The 24,648-nt window shown below is 47.6% G+C and overlaps 1 protein-coding gene across 1 annotated transcript in view; it reads right to left on the bottom strand.

Annotated features, from left to right (window-relative positions):
* fbxl17 (F-box and leucine-rich repeat protein 17) overlaps positions 1-24,648 on the bottom strand; it is a 171,471-nt gene that overhangs the window by 5,623 nt on the left and 141,200 nt on the right. Inside the window, exon 9 of the mRNA XM_026999750.3 lies at positions 2,717-2,859. Coding sequence (XP_026855551.2) covers positions 2,717-2,859 — 143 coding nt within the window. The remainder of the gene's footprint in view (positions 1-2,716; positions 2,860-24,648) is intronic.

The following is a 24,648-nucleotide window of genomic DNA, read 5'->3' as shown; positions in this document are numbered from 1 at the left end:
GGGCACAAAGTATGTCATTCACAAATAGTTTTACAAAATGTACTCACATTCTCCTGCCAGGCTTCTATTTATTTTCAGAAACTTCAATTTCCATAAAAGAAAACTATTCCATTTGCCTTAATAAAATACTTAACAAATTAATAATCAACCTAAATATAATCTCCATTTTCAGACTTTTAATTGTGCAGGCTGTTTACCTTTATTTACCTTGTGGTCTAACAAACCTTGATATTATATCCTAATTTTTTGTTATGCCGTTTTATAAATGCAAATAGTGTCAGGAAGCCTGAAAAGAATGAACTGTTGCTGCGCTGGCTGGCTGCCCGAACGAGAACCAAGATCTACACATCACCGCAGTCAAACGTGCGTGTCCTGATGCGAAGAGCCTTTCGCAGGGCAGGCCCATTACAGTACCATTGCCATCATCAGCTTTTCCTATTCACTGTTACACTACTGCTTTACAGGAATGCAAACTGCACGTTGAACAAGGTCCGCAAACACAGTTAACTTTCTGGAGCTGGAGCAATCGTCTCTGATGTCGCTACTGAGAGGCCCGAGTCCATTTAAAACAAAAAGCTACACACACACAAACACACAAGCTGATCGGCAGATGTGTATACACACACCTACACTGTCTCTCTCTCACACACACTCACACACACACACACACACACACACACAAGCTGATCGGCAGATGTATATACACACACCTACACTGTCTCTCACACACACACACACACACAAGCTGATCGGCAGATGTATATACACACACCTACACTGTCACACACACACACAAGCTGACCAGCAGATGTATATACACACACCTACACTGTCTCACACACACACACACACACACACACACACACACACACATACACACACACACTCAAGCAGATTAGCAGATGTACATACACACATCTACACCGTCACACACACACACACTGAAGCAGATCGGCAGATGTACATACACACCTACACTGTCTCACATACACACACACACACACACACACACACACACACACACACACACACACACACACACACACACACCCTCAAGCAGATGGGCAGATGTACATACACACCTACATTGTCACACCTACATTGTCTCACACACACACACACACACACACACACACACACACACACACACACACACACACACACCCTCAAGCAGATGGGCAGATGTACATACACACCTACATTGTCACACCTACATTGTCTCACACACACACACACACACACACACACACACACACACACCCTCAAGCAGATGGGCAGATGTACATACACACCTACATTGTCATACCTACATTGTCACACACACACACCCTCGAGCAGATGGGCAGATGTACATACACACCTACATTGTCATACCTACATTGTCACACACACACACCCTCGAGCAGATGGGCAGATGTACATACACACCTACACTGTCTCACACACACACACACACACACACACACACCTGCACGCACGCACACACACACGCACCCCCACACACCCATACACACACACACCTGCACACACGCACGCACCCCCACACACCCATACACACACACACCTGCACGCACGCACACACACGCACCCCCACACACCCATACACACACACACCTGCACGCACGCACACACACACGCACCCCCACACACCCATACACACACACACACGCACGCACACACGTACCCACGCGCGCGCACACACACACCTGCACGCGCGCGCACACACACCTGCACGCACGCACACACACACACCCACACACACACACACACACACGCACCCCCACACACCCATACACACACACACCTGCACGCACGCACACACACACGCACCCCCACACACCCATACACACACACACACGCACGCACACATGCACCCACACGCGCACACACACACACACACACATTCCCGTAGACATGCAGCAGTACCGCGGGCAGTCTCACACTTGACCAGGTTTCCCACTAATCCACGGTGAACAATCTCCTGACTCTTTTTTCTCATAATATAACAATTACTTCATTCTCTATAAATGGAACCAATACCATTACACTCAGTTTCAAATATAATTCCTTGAATATTTAAGGTCTCTTTCAGCAAAAATGTGCAAACCCTTATGTTTTTCTGAACCTATGAAATAATGCCAAATTTCTCAGGTCGTACCAAAATTGGTAAGCTTACGTCAACAGTGCAACAGTTCTCTGCCTCTCATCAGGTGAAACAGATGGCAACTGAATGTTATAATGCATCCTACAAAAAACACAATTCTAGAGTCCATTTCCTTTCAGAAACAAGATTTTTTAGTAAGCAATTTCAATTTAATTGACTACATTAACTGGGTATAGTTAATTATATGAAATGTTGATGCTTAATCAAATGTTTATAAAAATGTTTTTCATTTTCAGGGGAAAATTTAAATTATAGAGAAGTGGGACAAAAAAAAAAAAAAAAAAAAAAGCCTGAGAAATAGCCAAATTATATTAGGTTTCTGTCTAGGAAATGTAGAAATTAGTGCAGTACAGCCTGTTGCAAATCTATTTTTCATGAGAATGTTTAAAAAGCTTTCTAGCTAATCGAGGTGGGGAAGAAGAAAAGGTGTGTGTGTGTGTGGGGGGGGGGGGGAGTCCCGGTGCGCGTGAACGGGGTCCCGTGCTCGGCAGACGACTCCGACCCGTGCTGTGCGCAGTCTGCTGTGGAGGAGGAGGGCAGTAAGGAGCTTACCTTATCACACCGCATCAGACCCAGGTAGCGCAGAGACTTGCTGCTCATGGCGATCTGGGTGGCTCCCTGGTCTGTGATCTCCTTACACCAGCCCGCGTCCACCGTCTCAATGGTGCTGCTGTACTGCCCGATGGCTATCAGGGCTGCAGGGGGAGAGAGAGAGAGAGGAGAGAGAGAGAGAGAGAGAGAGAGAGGGAGAGAGAGAGAGAGAGAGAGAGAGAGAGAGGGAGAGAGAGAGAGAGAGGGAGAGAGGGAGAGAGAGAGAGAGAGAGAGAGAGAGAGGGAGAGAGAGGGGTACTTACTGCCACTGGTTGCACAATGCAGCAAAATGTGAATCCATAAAATCACTACGCAGATACTAATCACAAGGCAGCCGGGGCAGGACGGCACGGCCGAACCCCCGTGCACGTTTCCCCATGTGCTCTCCTGCTCCCCTCCCTGGAGCCTATCGCGCTTCCCATCTACCACTGCTCTCTAACAACAGCGGGAGAAGCTCCGGTGAGCTCATATTCCTTCTACCCAAACAGCACCTGCTGGATCTGCAAAGTGTGTGTGCGTGTGTGTTTACAGAGGGTCAACAAGGCTAATTTATCGCAGGACTCCAAAGCTATGCTCTGAAAAGTGGGCCAAAGCATGTGCATTGGTCGTGAGCGAAGTCACTGCTTCAGGTCTTAGCAGGCACACCTGGGAGTGTCTATTAGTTTACTTGGTCCTCAGCAGGGGGAAACGCATCCATCATTACAGCTGGATTGGGGTCTTTGTGTGTGTATGTGTGTGTGTGTAAAAGGGGTGGGGGTCAGGGGAAGGGTCATCCACAGTAAGGGTCACAGTTGGAGCACAGCCACAGATCACGGCTCCCCTTCCCCACGTTCAGACCACCTCAGGCAAACGCATGCACACACACACACACACACACACACAGAGCCCGCTCTCTGGCAAACATCTGCGCCAGCCCCGGGACACAGCCCACAAGCTCCTTTCCATGGGCGTGGATGAAGGGCTGAAAAGCGGGAAAAGAGGGGGTAAAAAGGAAGGAATTCTGGGAAAGAAGAGCTCAGAACAAGGCCGATTCCCTTCCGTTTAAGAGAGCTGTAAGGAAGCTCGCGTTGGATGTGTTCGGCGGTGCGGGACAGGGCGTCTGGCAGACGACACTCCAGAGACGGTGCTATTTGACCGGCCTGCTGGGAGCGGGGATTACACCGGCATCTCAGCCTTCCCTTAGATAAGCGGAGCAGCTTCGCTGGTAACACTGGGACTCTAACGCCGGGGGACGACAATGCGGCGGACAGCATGGTGACTGCAAACAGCCACTTAGCGACGGACAGGGCCAAAGCGGCGAGAGGAAGCCTCTGTGGATGGCTCTCAATAACATCGACTGAAGAAAAGTGTCGTCTCGGGTGTTTTCTCAGTGGCCTGTTTCCCGTGACAGGAAGCAAATATGGAGATGTGGCTCATGAAATGGGGATGAGAAATTAAAGAACAAAAGAGTGCAGGAAAAAGAAGGACACCCCCCCCCCCTCACGTCTAGCTAAAACCGGGCGGCGCTTGCTCGCGCAAATGAAACATCGAAATTCTCTCCCCTACACGCTCCCCCTTCAGGGGGAGAACGCGAGTCAACAGCGCGAACAATTCCAAGTCAACGGCCAACCGCTCCAAACTCGACTAGACTCTCATTAGCCGGCTAGACTCTCATTAGCCGTGCCGCCGGCGACTTGCATTGCACGGCTCGCAAGGAGGGAGGCTCGGCGCTGGCTGTCTGGCTGCCTCTCTCCCTCCCTCTCCGATAGCAGGCAGACAGGCCCAGCGGGGACCGGCCACTCCCGGACCCGATCCGTGTGTGGGGCTATGGGGTGGCGGGGACGCTTAAGGGAATCGTACACGCATGTTTCCAGATGGACAGTTTGTATGTTCCATCAACGCTTGAAGCATTCTAGGGGTCTGGGCGATGAGGGAAGCGTTTGTGGACACAGACCTGCTTGTACATGCACTCGCACGTCAGTCTCCGGGTCCTGCAGGCAGACACACAAGGGAAAAGCATATGCAAGGTGGGCTTTTGGGGGCTTGCTGCAAGGATAACAGCTTGGATCCAAGCAGAGGTCACGGAGACAAATGAAAAGCACAACAGGGGGAGTCAGAGATACCAGAGGACCAGAGTTCTGAAGAGAGTACATCTCAAATCATGTAAGGGCACGAAAAACAACTACTAATATTTTCTACAAACTACTCTACTAATATTCTACTGTTTTTAGGTGAGCTATGTTATGCATCTTCATGGAAAGTGGAACCCCCCCCAACCCCCCAGATAGGTTCATCCCCATGGTTTCAGGTCAAGCAGTGGTCACGCCCCCACGCCGCACGCGGGACCAGCAGTGGACCGCTGAATTAAATTACAGGCCTTCTATTAATGCGTGGTAGGGGAGCAAACTCGATTTAACATGCAACAAAGCACTCCTGATGCACTAAAAGCGCCCAAATCCAAACAGGGCTGCCTGTCCTCATTACTCTCTGATCTCTGCAGTTCAACTTCGTTTACCGTCAGGTATCTAAAGCACGCGTTCCATCAGGCTTGAGCTCTACGACACGGGGGGCCTATGTCGGGGTCAGCGGGGGTTCCCCTGCTCCCGCACGTCGCCTGGCCCCCAGCCTTGGGAGAATGGAGAGCAATATGTTAGGCACATAAAGCCTAGGCCTATTTTAAACCCCAGAAAATTATACATTTCCCCTTCTTGTGCGAGTGCGTCTCGGGTTCCGGTCTACGGGGAGCAGGGGATCGGGGGCTGTTACTGGGGGCGGGGGGGGTCCACGTCCTCCTCGCATGCCAAAGTGGATGTGAGACGACACGGGGTGGGGGTTGGAGACTGGGCGTCCCTGTCTACTTGCATCGCACTCATCCTGCCCAAAGCAGATTAGGCTCAGACAAAGCCTCCTGCCTTTGATGTGCTCTTTATGGAGGGGGTGCGGGTGTGGGTGCGGGTGGGGTGTGCAGCTCCCCATCTTCCCCAGGACTGCTCTTTATTCTGACCAAACACTGCTTGCTGTCCCACCTCCTCCTCCTCCAGACCCAAGCCGGGGGGGGGGGGGGGGGGGGGGGGGGGGGGTCAGCGAACACAAAGACGCCGGATCGCGGCTTCCTGCTGGCGCGCAGACATCCGGCTGCCGTCAGACCCCTGGTGCCGCGTCGTGGGCGCAATGGGAGGTTTCTCACCAAGCAACAAGTTGGCGTGACGGCACTCAACCCGATCCTGTTGGCCAAACCCGCTCCCGTCCTTTGGCGTGGAGGAGTGGCCGGTTTTCGGCCATTCTTCTGTTCGACGGCCGGGCTGTTCAGGTTGCTCCTCCGCTCCACTGGATGAGCAGTCCTGTTTGCCGGCGTTAACAGCAGACTGCCGGAGCGAGCGGTTTGTGCGGGTTCGCGACATGGGCCGTCCTCGCCTCACGGAAGTCGCTTTTTGGCACACATTTGGAAATAATCGCGTAAACATGAAAATGACGGAGAAAAAAAGAAACAAATTACAAACAAATAAATATTTTATGCGCTTGGCTCTTTCCCTCCGCTTTGGCAGTCGAGCTTTGGTGTTCTATTTCTAAACACGCGGGTCCGTGAAGGTCCGTGCGTGGGTGGCTGCGTTGTGTGTGTGTGAGCAGTGCTGGCCCATGCTGTGCTGATTTTTGGCTCCTGTCGATCGCGTGGATCTTAGCTGCAGTGCCCTCCGCCCGGTCGGGCCCCGCCCTGCTCATGCGCTTGGATACTATCTACTGCCCGTGACACGCCGGCGGCCAATACTGGCTGGCCAGGGGCTGGAGCCACGCGACCGGCTAGAGAGCCGTTCCTACTGAGGGCTAACGATTTCCTGTCTGGAAAATAAATGAAGCGTCATGAAGGAACAGGTATAGAGAGAGAGAGGGAAGAAGGGAAAGTCCCATTGTGTGAACAGTGAGTAAAACTGCACTGGAAAAGACATGGGGACATTTTTTATTGCTTTGTGTGTGTTCGAGTGAGTGAGTGAGTGTGTGTGTGTGTGTGTGTGAATAAGAATGGCTCTATCTTCAATACAGGCCAACAATGTTAAAGGAACATTAAGCAATAAGTTGCAGTTTCATTTTTGTAATGACTAGAGATCAAACCTCATTCCCTAATTTTAGAAAAATGCCAAAACCAAACGAGGAAATCTAGCTCAAAAATATGCATGATAACAGTCTCATCTTTGCAGTCGGGATACGGGACTGTATGTGCTGGCCATGACCTCACCCGGGTACACAGAGGAAGCCGGTAGCAACTCTGATGTTTACACACAACAGTATCAATCAGGCAGTATGCGCTTGGCCTATATGAGCATGGGTTATTGGCTCAGCGGACTGCGCCACACACATACCTTTTTCCATGCCGAAGGTCAGTAATTCGAAACAAGTCCATTCCCCTTGGCTGACCTCAGAGAATTCTGAACCATAGTGATTCAGAGCCGTGATAGTGGGAGGGAGACCGCGGAGCAGTACGTGTAAGACTTACTTACAACGACCGAGCCCAAGTATGGCAGTGGCATTCTGCAGAAGGTGACATTCACCAGAGAGGCGGGCTGTCGCCGCCAATCGCCCCGCCCGAGCTACTTTATTTGGGTTTGGCACACAACCCTTCGTCCGCCCTCAGCGTGATCCAAACCAAGTGCAAGACCAGCCACACACTCATCATCAGCGCACCACATGGACCCGCGGCAGAGGGTCAGAGAATGATTGGACATGTTTTGGCAAGAGAGTTATCCTTAGAGCTGTGTATAAGTGTGTACACACACACACACACACACACACACACACACACACACACATCGGTGACACAGGGGTTGGGCAGGAGGGTGTGTCGAGTCTGCCGGTCTGTGCTGTGGGGGAGGGCGTTTGCACAGGACTCATTGCATCAGTTCTGAGGCTCATGTCTCTGACACAGACAGAGACACCAATGTGAATAAATTGAGCTTGGTTAGAGCTTATAAATAGGGAAAGAGGATTTATGAGAGGAGATTACATTTGTGCTTTTTTGGAGGTGGGGGTGGGGGGGGGGGTTACTCTCCCTCACACAAACACTTTTTTAAAGTGAGAAATCCCAGCAAGGCGAGATGTTTCCCCTCATCTGAGGCAAGGTTACTCGAGGTGAGGAGCCCGACTCCAACGGTGGAGTCGAACTTAATTAAAACCATCAGAGTAAAGAGCAGAGAAGCGAAACATGCCTTCATATTTGGAACGCTCTGGTAAAGCACGGAGGGAGCAGGAACAAATTCAGATAGACACGGTCAATACAGGAAATTAATTAGCCTGCGGGGCAGAGAGAGGGCACAGGCGTTCTCGCCATGCGACCGGGGCCTGATTTAAAACAGCCTACCAGCCGCCCTCGGCTCTCTCCCGGCCTGATAGGCTTGATGGAGAAATGTGGCTCTTTTGAAGTGTTTTACGACCGGGCTGCACCCGAGCGGGAGGGAGGAAAACACATCGGCATCCTGGGAGGCTGTGTGAAGCCTTATAATGAAGTCTAAGGGCGATAACCTGGGCTGGCAGGGTGACAGGCTTAACGCAGGGAGACGTAGACCGATTGAGCCACTACCATCGTGCGTGTGCACACACACACACACACACACACACACACACACACACACACACACACACACACCCCTTCGGGGACCTGTGGCCACCGCATTCTCACACTTCTCACACTCCTTCGAGTGGGGCGAAGGACTCCGGGGCTGAACAGCAGCCGCTCAACGCCAGACCGAAGACGAAAACAAAACCGATTAAACAACACTGGGACAGGAAATGGAGCGAGGCCTCGCCATGGCTAAACGGCTGCGTGGACTCTGGCCGGCCCGCTGCTTAACGTGTCCCTGTATGGCAGACACGCTGCAGCACCTGCCATAGCTGGAGGACTCCAGCGGTGCCGCACACGCGTCAAACCACACCCCTCCAGAATAACAACAACACGGCAAAACAACAACAACAAACAACAACGAGACGCTAATAACGACTGCACTGTGGGATCTGGAAAACGGAGCACATGTACAGTACCCAAGTCATTTTGTATTATGGAAGAAAAAGAGCATATAGCCTGGAGGTTTTGGCATGACGTTATTGATACTGACAAGTTCTGAAACCAGCAGCAACAGGGGTGAGGAAACCCAACCAGGGCTGGCAAATTTAGTGCCCGCCCCACATCCCCCCGCCCGGTTCTTCGCAGGGTTCATATATTAAGCTGCCTTGCTCCAGTCCCAACCGCAGTCGTAAATGTGGGGCCCAGTCCTTGACCCGGTCGGTACTTAGAAGCGACGGCGGCGGAACTAATAGTGCTCTCCTCTTCACCCTCCCGCACCATAAAAACTTCAGCACACATGTGGGCTCTGATCTAATTACAGAGCGCGTTTTGGGATGGCATTGTAAATGGACCCGGGTTAACATCCAGCTACCCTCAATCTCCATTTCATTCCGCACAGTGGAGCAGTCCCAAAGCAATCATACACACAACACACACGCACACGCACACACATGTGCGCGCACACACAGTGGTGAGGCAAATGGTTATTGAAACATGCATATAACTCAGGCCAAGCCCTAGGGGCACTTCAAAAGTATTATTTATTTAGTTTTATGAGTCACCATTCTAAAAAATCAGTATACCAATCCCACTTAAACACACAGAACATATTCAGCAACAGTTCGATGAAAATATCAGTTATCTCTAAGCGCAACGTGATATTACAAACCCCACAGCAAACCCTAAACTCTGTTATTTAGATCATCATTGGGGCTTTTATTGAGGACATGATGATGATGGCAGACGTACAAAACTTTGTGCGCTGGGTTTTTTTTGGGGGGGGGGGGTCAGTAAAAATAAGCCATTTTCAGTAGGATAACTACAGCATCAAGGGTAGAATTCAGCTGGGCTAGATGAGTATGTGAGAAAGAGAGGCAGAGAGAGAGGGAGAGAAGATGAGAGGGAGAGAAGATGAGAGGGAGAGAGGGAGAAGGTCTGGAGCATAGTCACAGGTGCTGTAGTGGTAGAACACCCAAACCAAGTGCCTAACTGTTCCCGCACAAATGGCTTATAGCACCGAAATGTCGGGTGATCAAACAGCAGGAACAGCAGGAAGTCACGCGATCGGCTGTGACATTACTAGATGGAAATACCACAATACTTCAAACAGAACGGAGTCTTGGGTTTGACTGATGAGTTAAGAAAGCGTTTATAAAGGGAAAAAACCCCCACCATTACAGATTAAAAAGCACTGCGGAGGCACTCCAAATATGCACCCACAAACATTTAGGTCATTTCACATGAGCATACAGTCGAGCTCCTCTAAATAGGGGAAACTAAAGCGATTATTGCTCCGGCCACCGAGCTGATCCATGCACGCTCGCTACAGCATGGGAGCAGAGAGCTCCCCTTACAGGACGCGGCATGCAGAATCGCACCCCCTGCTCCCAAAGCCTGTATGCACGCTGCTTTGCTCTGAAAGGGTGAGCAGCGCAAAAGCCTCGGGTCCGGGGGCCCACATTCTAATCACGCCCCATTCATCCGCGGCGTCGCACAGGACGGGCTCGGCCTGGGGAAGTGGGGTCACGGCGCCCAGCTGTTAGGGGCTTTCTCTAAAGCGCTGTCCGAGAGATGCTTCGTGAAGGGGGCGGGGGGTGCGTGGCGCGGGCCCTGGTCGTACAAGCGCCGTTCCGCTCTGGCCCCGGGCCGGTTTACCCAACCCTGACGCTCAACGCCACTTAACCCGAGACGGACTGACGGGCCGTGGTCGTCCCACGCTGGGTCGAGGGGGAGGCCTCTCCCCACCTGTCGTTACAGCGATTACAAGAACGACAGTGGACGTGAAACGGACAGAGCGGGGGTGGGTTCAGGGGGGATCAGGAGGAAAGCCTTTTCTTGGGGGTGGGGCTAAACTGCCTTGCCTTTGGCCTTGCCTCACGAGTTCTATGTGAAAATCTCCCTGCCAAACCCCCTGCGTGTTTTGGTTTGGGCCCGGCGTCGCTATTCCTGCTCTCGGAGGGCCGGCCGTTCCGAAGAGGACGCAGCCAAAACCCGACGGCGCAGGGTTCTCCTCCTAGCACTTGACCTCGGGGTCTGTTGTGTTTAAGCCACGGGGAGCCAAAACACAGGTGCCAAAGCAGATAAGGCCCGAGGGTTCGGGGTGGCGACCTTGGACGGAGCGCGGCTCCGTGCCTGTTCCCACCCACAGCACTGGACGCTCCGAGGACGACACGTGAAAGCGCAGTAAAAGCAGCCATGATGCCGGAAACGACGTGAGGTCTGCTTAAGCTGTCGGAGCAGCTGCCCGGGCCGGGCGCCGCTCGAGGTTCTTCTGTGCACGCTGGTTGGTTACTTTGGAGACAGTGACAGACTGGCCAGCAGTGACCAGGCCTAGTCACCTTGGAGCCTAACAAAGAACAGTCCAAGCTACAGTAGAAGCAACAAGTCTGGAAAACTTACTAATAAGACTTTCAAACTTTGTTTTTTGTTTTTTTTAAACATTCAAAAACAGCTCTGCTTTTTGGGACAATTTCTGCTGCTTAAAATGGTTCAAATGTGGAGTAAAGATGGATATTGGAATTAAAGCATGATTAAAATAAATAATATATGCTACATAAGCGCTGGAAGGCAGACCGAAACCAGTTAACAAAGAATATTCATGAAAAGCCAAAGTGGATGAGCGTTAGAAACAGAAGCCTGGTGACTCCTGTAACAAAACGCGGCAGCAAAGGATCAATCTGTTCGTGTAATGAAATCTACAGTGGGTTATAATTAAAGTCCTAATTACCAGACAGCTTTCATTAATGAGCCTGGACCCTTCTAATGACCCGATATATAACTGACCGTGGGCCTGCGCTCTTATGGGAGCAAATTCAGAGGTTTTCGCTGTTTTAAAGCATCCCGTACGCTGATGAGAGTAGTCCTCGTTGAAGTAGAGGCCAGTGTGGGTATCTGCACTGTTAAGAGTAGGCGACTGTAGCCGATGGAAAACTGGCTGGAGATGGACTGATCCGGAGACTTAACACCGAACCTTCAACCCTGCAGCTCTGCATTAATCATGAGGTGACAAAATTGGCTTGTGGGTTTCCTCTCACTTCTGGAATGAGTTAAGGGAGATGGTTTCCTGGGCGATCGATTGATAGCAGAGGACAAATCAACATCCATTTCTGTAAATGACTGTCTGTGAAGGTGGGGTTTTTTTTTTTTTTGGTGGAAGGCTTACTTAAACAGATGTATTATTATACCCGGGCGTGACATTTTGACTGCCTCGCTGAAATTGATATGTGCATTTAAAACACTAAACGACAGTTTAAAAGCCACGTGTCAGGAATGAAGCTCAATGCGAAAACACTGCCAGCACTTCCGTGGGGAGCTTGGGATGGAGGCTCAGCACCGGGCTTTCCCCGGCTACGCATCCAGCCGCGCGCTCGAGGCCTTGCCCCCCACACACACACACACACACACACACACACAGCCTCCATTTCACCGCGGCAGCGTGGAAGGGCTGTGGGGGAGATGGGGGGGGGGGGTTTGCGCTCGGACCTGGAGGATATAGGATTACGCCGCCTGTGCGTTTATCACACCCGACATCTGAAGCTCGCTCGGGAAAACAAACAGAAAATTTGTCACAGTCGTAGAGGGTGTCCCTTCCAAGACGGGTAGGCAAGCCAGCACCGGCCAGTCTGGAGCTCACAGGACCACTGAGCCTGGGAGAATTTTCTGATGTTTGCTCCAACAGGGGAAAAACCTGGGATCCGGACGACTTCACACAAGTGGGACACAATAGGTGAGGCAGGGACATATTAAAACGCAGGGGTGCGTGGGAAGATCCCCTTGCTGTGATCGGCAGGCCGCGTCGGCTGGGAACAATCACCGGGGTGTCAGGAGGTGTCGTGAGGTCAGCGGGTCACGCTGCTGCCCTATTCAAGGACACAGCCGGGCGAACCCGCGCGGACGCGGCCACGCCAGCCCCGCCTTCGCCTCCCAACCTCAAACACATTCTCCATCCATTACGCAGCGATTCCTGACAGCACAGTCTCAGAGAATCTGCTCTCTCTCTCATACACCACTCCTCCTTCGGCTGTCTTTCCCGACCATGGCCGTGCTTTGTGAGGCTGGGGACCCCTGCCCGAGGCGGATGTGTCCTCACTGCGGGTCATTGTGCTCACGCAGGACCCCGGGGCTTAGCGGCTAACCCCCGCAGCCCAGTTCAGCCACTCATGCCACTCTGATCCAGCTCACCTCGGGTGGGGGGCAGCTATGCTTGGCTACTCCGCCATAAAACGCCACGGAAATAAAGGCTGAGCTGAGGCTGCGCCGTATAACTCGCTTTAAGAGGAAATACAATAAGGGGGCAGACAGAGAGACTCCAGTTTCATTGTTATTCATGTGTATCTGGTGAGCATATCTCGTCCAAGATGTGCTTTTAAAGGAGTTACATAGTTTTTTGTTTTTGTTTTGTTTGGTTTTTTTTGAATGAAAGTGATGTGTGATTCAATCTTAGCTTAGATCATTAGCCATGGAATAAAGGACAAGAAGAGACGCAAAAAAATTTAAAAAAAATTTAAAAATAGCAAGGGATTTACCTCGTGCACCTTACCATAGAAACGGTCGGTTTTAAGTTTGCAGAAAGCCCCAAATTAGCTTATCGTGTACTGGCTTGCCCTTATCCGAACCGCTGAATGAGAAGTCATTTACAGTGCTTAGACGGACCGCCTTTATGACTCGGCTGTTTGATTTAGCGAGGAGGGCAGGACGCGGGGCGTGGAACGGAGCGGGGTCATTTAAGAGTCGCTCAGTGTTGCTCGTCGCGCTTTATCGCCCGACGTTCCTGCAAATTGAGTGGCTGAGAGTGCCGTTATCAGTCTTCAGACACGCTCTGTGGCGAGAGGAGCCACGCGGATTCAGCTCTCAGGCGCCCGGCTCCCAGGCTGGCGGACGTTAGAGGGAAAGGGGCTGGCTGGGGGAGGGAGTTCGGAATAATGGGACAGCAGGAAAAAGCGGAGTGTAATGATGGAAGCAGCAGGGAAGAACACAGCGGCGGGTCCCGCCTGGAGGATAAAAGCTCAGGGCCGAGGCGCGCGGCGTCAGACAAGGAGCACGTTTAGGCCTGGTTATGTCTCCCCTTGGTCCAGCCTATTTTGGTAGCCTCCGGGTGTCCGCCTGAACTACTGATGACATGAGGGAAGTTCACAGAACATCACAAGACTAGGGCCGATGGGAAAAGGTTTCCAAAAATATAAATAAATAAGGAATTTGCCGTGAGGCCCAGCTCACTGTGACAACAGCGCTTTGGGCAATAGTGGAAAAGGGGATGAGGGTTCTCTTTGACTGGCTCTGTGGGAGAATCAGGTACAGGGGATAAACCACCACCGGGATTAAACACGGGAAGAAAAGAGGCCCGAAAAGCAGCGCCAAACCTCCAATGGAACGTACGGCAAACGATAATGAGTCTTTAACCCCGATTACACGGCTGAGTTTGAGATTCGGCCTTTGAAGCTTTACACAAAAGGGGGTGAGAGAACAAGAACAAGCACCTTGAACCCCCGTGTCCCCCCGCATCGCCACCGCACACCCACCCCTTTGCCGACATCTGCTCTGACAAAAATACAGGTCTGGATCGAAAGGAGAGCCGTTTCAATAGCAGATGGCACAAAACGGTCAAAGACAACAACATTAAATTAATAAAGGAACGACTGAATGAATGACTAAAATTGAAAGGATTGCAACATGCTTCGCATTAGCCCCGGTGGGGGGGGGGGGTTTAGGGTGACCTTGGATGGCATCCAAGTCGTGTTGGTTATCATGCCATCGACACGACTACCTCAGAACATGTCTGCATCCGTGAGGCATTGAGCGCGAGTAATCAGGAGCAGATCCAGGCTGGAATTTGGTCTTCTAAAAGCTGGGGGGGGCATTGCGTGAGTGGACGAGAAGCCTGTTTGTCCACTACACAACCAACAAGATTGACCCAAAAAAAACAAACAAAACAAAGGGCCGGTCGCCACAAGTATCAGCAGGGCCCTGCTTACCGACCCTCATCAACGATACGATCTCCCCTCCTGATGGAGGACAAGCAGCATTAATATTCATGACTTCTTGTAAGTGCACATCTTTTCCTCGTTTTGCTTCATCCTTTTCATCTTCTGTGTGCTCGAGCCTATTAGGGTACAAAATCATTCTCCAGACATCTCTCTGTGGGCACGTACTGACTAACAAAGAACAACCTTGATACAAGAATGTGTTTACTGCCTGCAGTGATCCGCTCTTGCTGCGTTTTAGCGCCGGACTAAGATTTGGGCTAATTATTCAAGAAAATACCACATTAAATGAGATATTCTGCCATTTCCCTCCCATGGAATTAAAACTAACCAGCAAACACAGTGTGTGTGTGTGGGACGCAGGCAGTAAGTGACACAATGAATGATCATTTCAGAAACCTGTCATGTCAGGCCACTGCAATAACCAGGTAAGCTTACCATCTTCAGTACATACATGTGAGACAGAAGGCAGAAGGGAACAGCAGGTTGGAGTTTCTGACTGGAGCATTCTGTAATCCAGGGAGTTAACGACTACATGAAATATAGTGTAGCAGAAGAGACGTGTGTCACGTCTGCACTGAGGTTGGAGCGGGAAGCCCAAATTAATTACTCTGCTTTGGCTGGGAGATAAACAGCAGCTCGCTCACCATTCGGTTCGGTAATGCCATTCAAATACCGACTTGGCTTTTCTTTCATGGTGGGGAAAAAAAATGAAACATTTTTGAAAGCAAAAGGAGCGTTTCATGTGGTTTATGGCAAAGAGGTATGGTAACTTTGTGACCCTGACGTCTCGGAGCGCGGAATGATGAATGCCCTCTGCTGTTGTCCAAAAGCTAACCTGTGAGACACCAGGCTTCTGAAGTAACGTGACCCCTGTGCTGCTGCCGCCTCATATGTGGACACTTCGGAATTTGGCTGCTGCCGCCTCATATGTGGACACTTCGGAATTTGGCTGCACAGTGCTGTGGGTCTCAGGAAGCGAACATGAAAACACGGTCCACATGTGTACACCACACATATGCATACCACACCACACCGCACTCCAACCCACACACACACACACACACACACACACGGACACAAACATGCGCGCGCACACAGAAATACTAATATTAATAACGATAAGGCAAGTGAACAGCCCCAAAGGTGTGAAATGTGTTTAATGTGTGTCCAAGTGTTCCAACCTTTTGGTTTCGCCCTCAGCTGCAACAGCAGCTCAACACCTCTGCCTTTACATTAATACATAAAACAAGGCAAATAAAGCAAAGATTTGCAAATGATGCGGCAGACATCTTTGCAAGAGAAGAGCGGTGGCTCTCAGGCTGCACTAAAAGCTCCGGAGGAAACGTCATTGATTTACAAAGGCCATTCTGAAGAGCGTTGGGTTATTGCCCTGCGATACAATGCTGCTGTGCCCCTTCCATAAATTTAAAACTCATTACATTAATGGAGTCCATTTTGGTGACCAGCAGCGCCAGTGAACGGATCCGGCTGTGCTGGAGAGCACCTGACACGGAAAAAAGTGTCGCTTCATCCGGGCTTGTGGATGGTGGAACCGACAACGCAGCGCGCCAGACATCCGACTCCCGGTCGCAAGGCTTGGAACTTGTGGTTTTAATTAGGTTTTAAAAAGAAACAGCTTATGGCCCTTTTTTGTTGTTGTTGGTTTCAAGCGGAGACCATGTGCGGTAGAAGCGAAGGAATTCGGGTCTGCGGACTGGACCCGGAGTTGCTGAGTAGCAAATACCTGAGGCACTGACTATGCATGACGTGCACCAGTTAGCCCACGTTACCAAACAGACCACGTCTGGGCACTGGGGGCCGAGCGCTTTAGTCTGCAGCTCTGGCCTTCTATTTTTTCCCATGGTGTCCCACCGGCCAAGTGGCAATTCACACACATCATCCAAAGTCATTATTTCAGTGTAGTCATTGTTTCCATGGCCAAGACATAAAGCTGCTTACACCCCCCCCCCCCCGCCCCTCGTGACGTCTATAAAAGAGTTTGAATAAGAATGCATCTTTTTTTTTTTTTTAAATCAGGCTATTGGTAAGAAACAATCCATGTGGGAGGTGGGAAAAGGAACACAACAGAAAATGTGCCCTCATTTCTCAGCAGATAGCAGCAGCCACGCCCCTGGCGCAGGACGAGGGTGAGCGAAGGCAGGAGGCAGAGAGCAAGTCTGCCCCCTTGTGAGGGACCCTCTCCCTGCTGAGCGCGCCCCGCCTCCTCCCCTACAGTAGCCGCACACATGCACGTTTCATATGGGGTGGGGGAATGTCTCACAGTGCCACAATACAACATCATACCAAACACCAGACGTCAGTCCAGCAAGCAGTGGTGGAACAGTTCACACCTTTCAAGGCTGGGCTCAGGCAATCGGTCTGCGACACAGATCAGCTGGGAAAACAACTTTGAACTTCAGACATTTTTAAAAATTAAACATAAGTTTAATGCAAGATGTACAAAGCATTTTCCAAAGTTTCTGAAATAAATATATTTTAAACGTTACTTTCTTACAAAACTGGTGTACAATAAAGGGCAAATATGATCGGAACTGGGTGCATATACGAGGCCACGACTGCCCTGGCCGTTTCTTAAGCATGGTCAGAGGCAGGAGCGAGCCTGACACCAGACCCTGCCGGGAGCGCTGGCTGTGGATGCTGCAGTTTCTCTTTTAGCTCCCAGTTCAACGCGTTTGCTTTCGTAGAGGATGGGCTGCCATAGCTTCTGTACTTCCGGAACTTTTGCATGACACTTTCGACAAACAGGAGAGTTTTTACCGTGATGTGATTTCCATCTTCATCGCTAACAGCCACACTGGTGATTTAAAAGAAGTCGGGGGGAGTGCAATTTCAGGCCTGTCACTGTTTCTGGATCAGTAGCTAGTGCTGCTGTTTTACTTATCAGCGTGAGGCTCGGATGCTTGGAGAAACACAGTAGCACATAGAGCTGTTTAATTCACTACTGTAGACTTCTACATTAAATCACCTAAAGCACTACATCATTTGTTTTACTGTTATCTAAAATGTACAATATGTCGAGTGACACACTGTGTGTGGCTCCGGTGCCCTGTGCCACAGAGCAGCGCCTCGGTGTCTCCTTGAGACATCACTATAAGAAAGACATTTAACATTAAAAAACAAACACACACACACAAAATGTCTCCTTTGATAGCAACCAGACGGCAACTATCCCACTAAGCTTCACTCTGTGAATGCCTGTGCATTTTGGGGACTGCTAGCACAGGCGCCAAGTATAACTGGAACACCGCCCCATGGCAAGGACCTCGCTCGAGGCTGGTTCATAGACACAAGGGACGAACTGGGCCTAGCAGAGACCTGTGAAGGCCAGGCCCGGCCCTCTGTCCTGCCGTGCGTGGGCCGTGCTCGCGCGGGGAGCCCATCTTCGTTAGCAGGGCTGGAGCCAGAGGCCCTTTGCTGCGTAGCCAATGAGATCGCGGGAAAGAGAGGCACGTGAGCGGCCCCTTTCAGACGTGGTGTGCTGAAACGTGGACCGTGTTTGCAAACTGAGCTACAGGAACCGAACAGGACGGATATAAAAAGCGAGTCGTCAAGGGAGATTTAAAAAAGGGGGGCCGGGGGGGGGGGGGTGTTTAAGCAACAGGCGTGTCTGGGGCACTGGGGCCGCCATTGCTGGGGGCGGGGTTGGCACCGGCGAGTGGAAAGATGAAAGGCGAGGAACTTCCCGTGATCGGGGTTGCTGTGATTTAATGGGCCCATCTGGCTAAAGGAGAAATACAGGAACAGATCTATATACAGATCTGCTCGAGCGTAGCGCGGGTATTAAAAGGTAGATCCCGAGAGCAAGCAATAGAAGAAAGGATAGCGTGAGTCCTTGTCATCAGCCAGAGCGAGCCAGAGACATCAGCCAATGGACGTGATCATCTATTATGTAAGACGCTAGCACTGCATTATGTATTCTGCTCATCTGAAATGGACAGCCTCTGACATCTGATGAACAAAAATGCATTATGTTAAATGAATTAACTAATTATCTGACAAAAAAGCTCTAAAAGTTGAACTGCTGGAGCGAGCGGGTCGGTTCAAGCAGGATCATCCAGAATGGTCTGACTGACGCTGACGAAACTGAGCTGAGCTGGCAAACGTGCGGTGTCCAAAAATGTTTGTGCGGACGTTTCATACACTGCAAGTCATAGCTCCGAGGCAGGCGTCTCTCATGTATTATTTAGGTATGAGTTTATTTGAAAAGTGACCTTGCCTGGAATAAAGTCAGATAAACCACACCACAAGATGTTTTGTCTTTTTTTCCCCCAGGGAATTCATTTTATCAGAGCCTTCACATTTACAAATTGCACTGAAGAGCCTATTAATATACGGACAAAGCAGTCTTTGCTCGATATCACGGTGGAATATTGTATCTGGTGTAATATATCTATACAACGTTGCATTCGCATTTCCAGAATCCATGTGATCTGAAGGAATTATTAATCCTCATACCTCCTAAAACAGGTTTTTGGACCCTTTCCAGCCAAACATTAGGTGTACAGCTAAACAAATTCAACATCCTGACCCCTATAAAAGGAGTTCCCAACTTTTCTTTAAATTAAGGAGCATTTTAATGACAGATCAACCCACTATGAGCCCACTAGACTGAGAGAAAAAGTGTCACAGAAATTTAAATGGTATAAGCATGATCAGTTTAATAAACACTACTATTCAAAATAGTCCAATGGACGTAATATTTGTGGCTTTATGATATCAAATGGTGTAAGATCTATTATCTGTTAGTCATTAACATTGATATGATATGATAATCCCATAGCAAAGGGGCTTTTCTAATAGAAATGGTAATGTGTTACTAATAGTAAAGAGGAACCTGTTGCTGTTTATGGAACATTTAAGACTCTTAACATATAACAGCAGGCATAAGTAGGATGTTTTACAGCAAAGTTTATCTTCAAAGATGTAATCAATCTTGTACTACCTAACATTAGATAATATGAGTGTTGAAAGGGTTTCCTTTGATGGATTTTGAGTCATTCTAAAAAAATGGGAAACAATCAGTTCCAAGATAGGCATAACTGGCACACAGCTGCATCCTGGAGCTGTCGACTTTTTCTCAAAACATCATTTTTCAAGTAATTAATTAAACTTCAGTTCAATGAGAAAAGTTAAGCTTGTCACCCCAGTCTTTCATCAGGGCCTATTTAAAAAGTCAAAGTGTCCAAAAACATAAGTCGCAAGAGAGAAGATATGACATCTCAACAGAAAACAGTGCCATGACTTAAACTGAGCTGACATCAAAACTGATCACTGTTTAATTTGCCCCAAACCTTTGGATTTTTGTTGTTGTTTGTTTGTTTGTTTTTTGACAGTTCTTTTTATTGATTTTATTCTTGCACATTTACTGGGTTCAAACAATAACAACATAGTTGTGCATGTTAGATAGACTTTCTGACAAGCAAGAGGTAAAGCCTAGATCTAGACTAATATAAGAATATAATGGCTTAACCTTCACTTAAAACATGAACAGTTGAATAAAGATCCCCTACTCAGCTAGTCACAAATGAAATTTGAAGAAAACAAGACAAAGAAAAAAGAAGGAGTCTTCTGAAAGCCTAGGCCTTCTCGTTAAATATCATAACGCAGTTAATAAAGAAATAAATACATACACGACAACAACAAATTACAGAGTTGCAGAAGGGAACTGAACAGACTTTAAATAGTCAAGAAAAGTGTACCACTTCTTAGAGAACTTACAAGTGGAGTAGCTTTAAATTTCTCAAGTTTGGAAAAAAGTAATAAATCTTTTAACCAGTGGAAAACAGATGGAGATGAAGGCGATTTCCATCCCAGCAAGATAAGTCTTCTGGATAACACTACAGCAAATGCTATGAAATCAGCATTGTAGTTTAGAATCAGTAGGTTGGATGGCAACATACCAAACAGGGTAGTTTCAGGGATAGGATTAACCAGCACACTTATATTTAAAATATTAGACCAAAACTAGGCTGGGTGGGGAAAGATACAAACATGTGAATTTAAAAGAGTGATTTTGAAAGCCTGACTTTATCCCAATGAGAATGATAAAGGATTTTAAAGTGTAGCATAGCATATCTGATGCAGCAGGAATAGGAATGAATATGACAACATTGCTTTCCATATGCCAGCCAATTCCTCACCAGGATGCGTTTCCCATACACTCTTAATAGTACACAGAGAATGATTATATACTGAGAAAATTCTAGCATGCATATTGAAACTTTCTAATCAATGAGCATTTTTTGAAAATTGCCAACATAGGGCTTTCGGGTTCATTAGGGGAAAGAGGTGTCTTGTTATGAGCAAAGCTGCAGAGTTGTAGATACTGAAGCTGGGAGATATTGGGAGGCTAAATCTGTGCTGGAGATTTGGAATTATGCAAAATTCTCACTGAGGTACTGACAGAGAGAAAATGCCAAGTTCTGAGCATAATGGGAAAGCCCTGATTATTATGGATGGAAGAAAAGTATGATTTCAATACAGATGGGCATGCAAGACCAAAATCCAAAAAGGCGTTTAAATTGCGTCCAAATTTTAAGTGTGGATTTCACCATTACATTTTTGGTATATGATACAGTAGGATAGTTGGTAAAGGAGTATATTAGTGATAGGATGGTCTACAAGAAAAGCATTCCATTTTTACCCAAGAAATATCTATATTTAATTTATCAAACTTTAAGATGACACTTTATTGATCCAGAAGGAAATTGCAGGAAATTTAACCAATGATGAATGTGGAGGAAGTGCAATGATGAAGGTTGGTGGTCCAATAATAAAATGGAAAGTTGGATAATGCAAATCCTCTTACACTATTATGTCTCTCTAATTGTATTTTCCACAGTCTCAGGGAATTTCCACCCCAATGGAATTCCGATACAATCCCAAGCAATCTTCGGAAAAATGATATCTTTAAAAACAGTGGAAATAGATATAGAAATTTAGGAAGCGCATTCATTTTGATTTACGTAATGTGCTAAAGATAAGGGAAGAAGTGACCAGTGCTTTAGGTCCAGTTTGGCTTTGTTCAGAAAAGGTTCAAAATCGGCCTGGAATAGATTCTCAAATGTATCTGTAAACTGATTATCTAAACATGTTCTAGTGAACAACCTTTTAGAGTAAAGTGTGTAAGAGGAAGTTACAAGCAGGTAGATTTAGGGGAAACTACTCACTTTTATCTAAATTGAGTTTACATCCAGAACGAGATCCAAAATTCTCTAGTGTAGATAAGACACATGATAATGTGTCTGAGATAAAAAGGGCTGAGCAATACCTTTTGTAAAATACTACCTCTCCATACTCCAAACCTGAGGGTAAGTCCATAAAGCTTTGAAAACGAGCTCAAAGGCAATAACGATGCATATGATTAGTTCTAAATGATGCATAAAAGTTTTACCCAAAAGGTAAAATTCCAAGAGATATTAAATAAGCATCTGATATTAAAGATGCTACTTGGTTTATTTTTAAAAACCAAGCTTGTTTGATGATTTGAAATTGTGGTAGGTAGGGCAGATTCCCGCCTCAGAGTCAAAACTTTGGCCAATAATTGCACATCTTCATAAACAAAGATATAAGTTGGTCCGAACTGCAGGTGGGGGGGGGGGGGGGGGGGAATCTTTATTCTTCTTTAAACTAAAGGAAATGGATGGTTGCATCAATGACTTGGACAATTAGAAGTGAAAGAATCGTTAAACTTGTCGATTAAATGAGGGAATAATTTATCAAAAACTTTCTTATACAATTCCGTAGGCCGTACATCTGGTCCCGGGCATTTATCACGCTGCTGTGTTCCTATTTCCTCTGCTGTAATGGGTTCCAGGAAAATCATTAAAAGTGCGTCCAAGTTTGAAGAGTCAACTGATTGGTCCGAGTTGTAGAAAGTTGTAGCACTATAGTACTGTTTGAACTGATCATTTGTTAACTGTGGGTCTGCTGTAATATCTGAGGACATTTGAATTTGAAGTGCATGGGATATCTGATGCAAATAACGGGCTAATAATGTACTAGCCTTTTCACCTGCACATTGACTATATTTACATTTAAATACAATATCCTCTGCTTGAGTTGTGGAGAGAATGTAATATTCTGCTTATGATGGAAGTTTGTTTTTTAGTATGACTGAGGAGGGTGAGGAAGTGTAAATATGGTCCGGTTGTGAAATATGAGTCACTAATTCAATCACTTTTTTTTTTTTTTACCCCTCATCTTTTTTTCATAGCTTGTATATGAGATAATTTGTAAGCTTTAAAGGTGTCCCACCTCACAGAACTGAGGGAGATATGTCCTCTGTTTTATTCATCTCAATAAACACATACATTTGTCCAGAGAGCAAGTTAAGAAAATTGTTGATGGAGAAAAGACAACTATTAATATGCCAAGATGGGCACGATACGGTATCGCCTTCCCAAATCAAACCAGATGTAACAGACCCACAGTCAGATATAACAATACGAGCGTAAGTGCAAGAACACGCAGAAGGGAGGAGTCTATTATCTAAAAAAAGAAACAATCAACAATGTGAGTAAGTGTATGGTGTAAATGTGAGGAAATAGATTATGCTCTAGTGGTGGTGTTCAGAAACCTCCAGATACCTGATACAGAAACCTCTTTTAGGAAGGATTTGATCATTTTGTCAGATTTTGTATTGAGGTTTGACATTCATAGTGGATCGATGTAGAGAAGGATTACACCAACAACTGAAGTTGCCCCCAAGGATAAGGCATATAATGCCCCCAAGGGTAAGGGAGTGAGAATTCATATCTTGAAAGGAGAATAGAAAGGTCTGAAAAAATATTTCCATTATCCCAGTTGTGGGCATACAGGTTGGCAAGAATTACTGGTGTATTATAGATCTTACCAGTTACAATATCTGCCGTTAGTATCGGCCTTGACATTGGTTAATAATGGAACTGAATTATGTATTAGAATGGTTGTTCCACCTCGCTTTACTGTCTAAATTAGAATGATACAATTGTCTGACCAATCTTCTATGTAGCTACAGTGCAAAGTTATACGTTGCAATTCAAGATGACCACCATCAATGAGAGTATTTGGGTTTTGTTACTGAAGACCAAAGGACCAGATTAAAGAGAGAAACCATAGAAGACAATATTCGACCGCTGACGGATCAACATACACGTGACACAATTACTGCCTAAACAGTTCTTCTTCATGTCCCTTGGAACATTCCAGCTTGCTAAAAGCCAGGCCGAGTGCAATTATTTTATAACACACCAAAAAAGAGCACATTTATATTAAGAGGCCTATGCTCTTTTAAGAATGCTTGCATAAGTGCACCCTCTCTCACTTCACTGTCCTGCATAGCTGCAGACAGACCAACGAACTTGTGGACTGCTCCCGACAGAAGGGTGACTAGGTTCAGCTAGGAGAAAAAAGGCCGGATTGATCCTGGAGTGATCAGGTAAGTTTTTTTTGTGGTGTTTTTTTTTTTTTTTTTTTGCCACTTCAACAGTAAAATCTGGAAACATTAGCAATTTACTGCCTTGATGCATCAGCCACCCTTCGGAGGATCTTATCCCTGATGTGGCAGTAACGCACCCTAAACATAAAGGCTAATGTTCTGCTTTCAACGCATTGACTTCTTCGGCAAGTTCAGTGTTTGCGGATTCAAGCATGCAGCAATGTTTCTGTGAGCTGTAGCACAGTGTTCCAGCTCTTAAATAGTGTGGCTATGTACATCCAAGGTGAGTTGGAGCCATGTTATAGAACTATACACATAAACACAAACTCTTGCCCAACATGCTATTTCCGAATGAAGGCTGGTATAGACAGAGAGTCAATGTTGGAGTCAATTTTATCACATATGTCAGCTTTCAATAGCTGTAAAGCTTGGGTAAACTTTG

Source organism: Electrophorus electricus, chromosome 25 (assembly GCF_041902795.1).
Source record: "Electrophorus electricus isolate QZ-2024a chromosome 25, ASM4190279v1, whole genome shotgun sequence".
Classification (NCBI taxonomy): domain Eukaryota; kingdom Metazoa; phylum Chordata; class Actinopteri; order Gymnotiformes; family Gymnotidae; genus Electrophorus; species Electrophorus electricus.
Note: the sequence above shows the minus strand (reverse complement) of the source record. Positions and strands in the feature narration are given on the sequence as shown.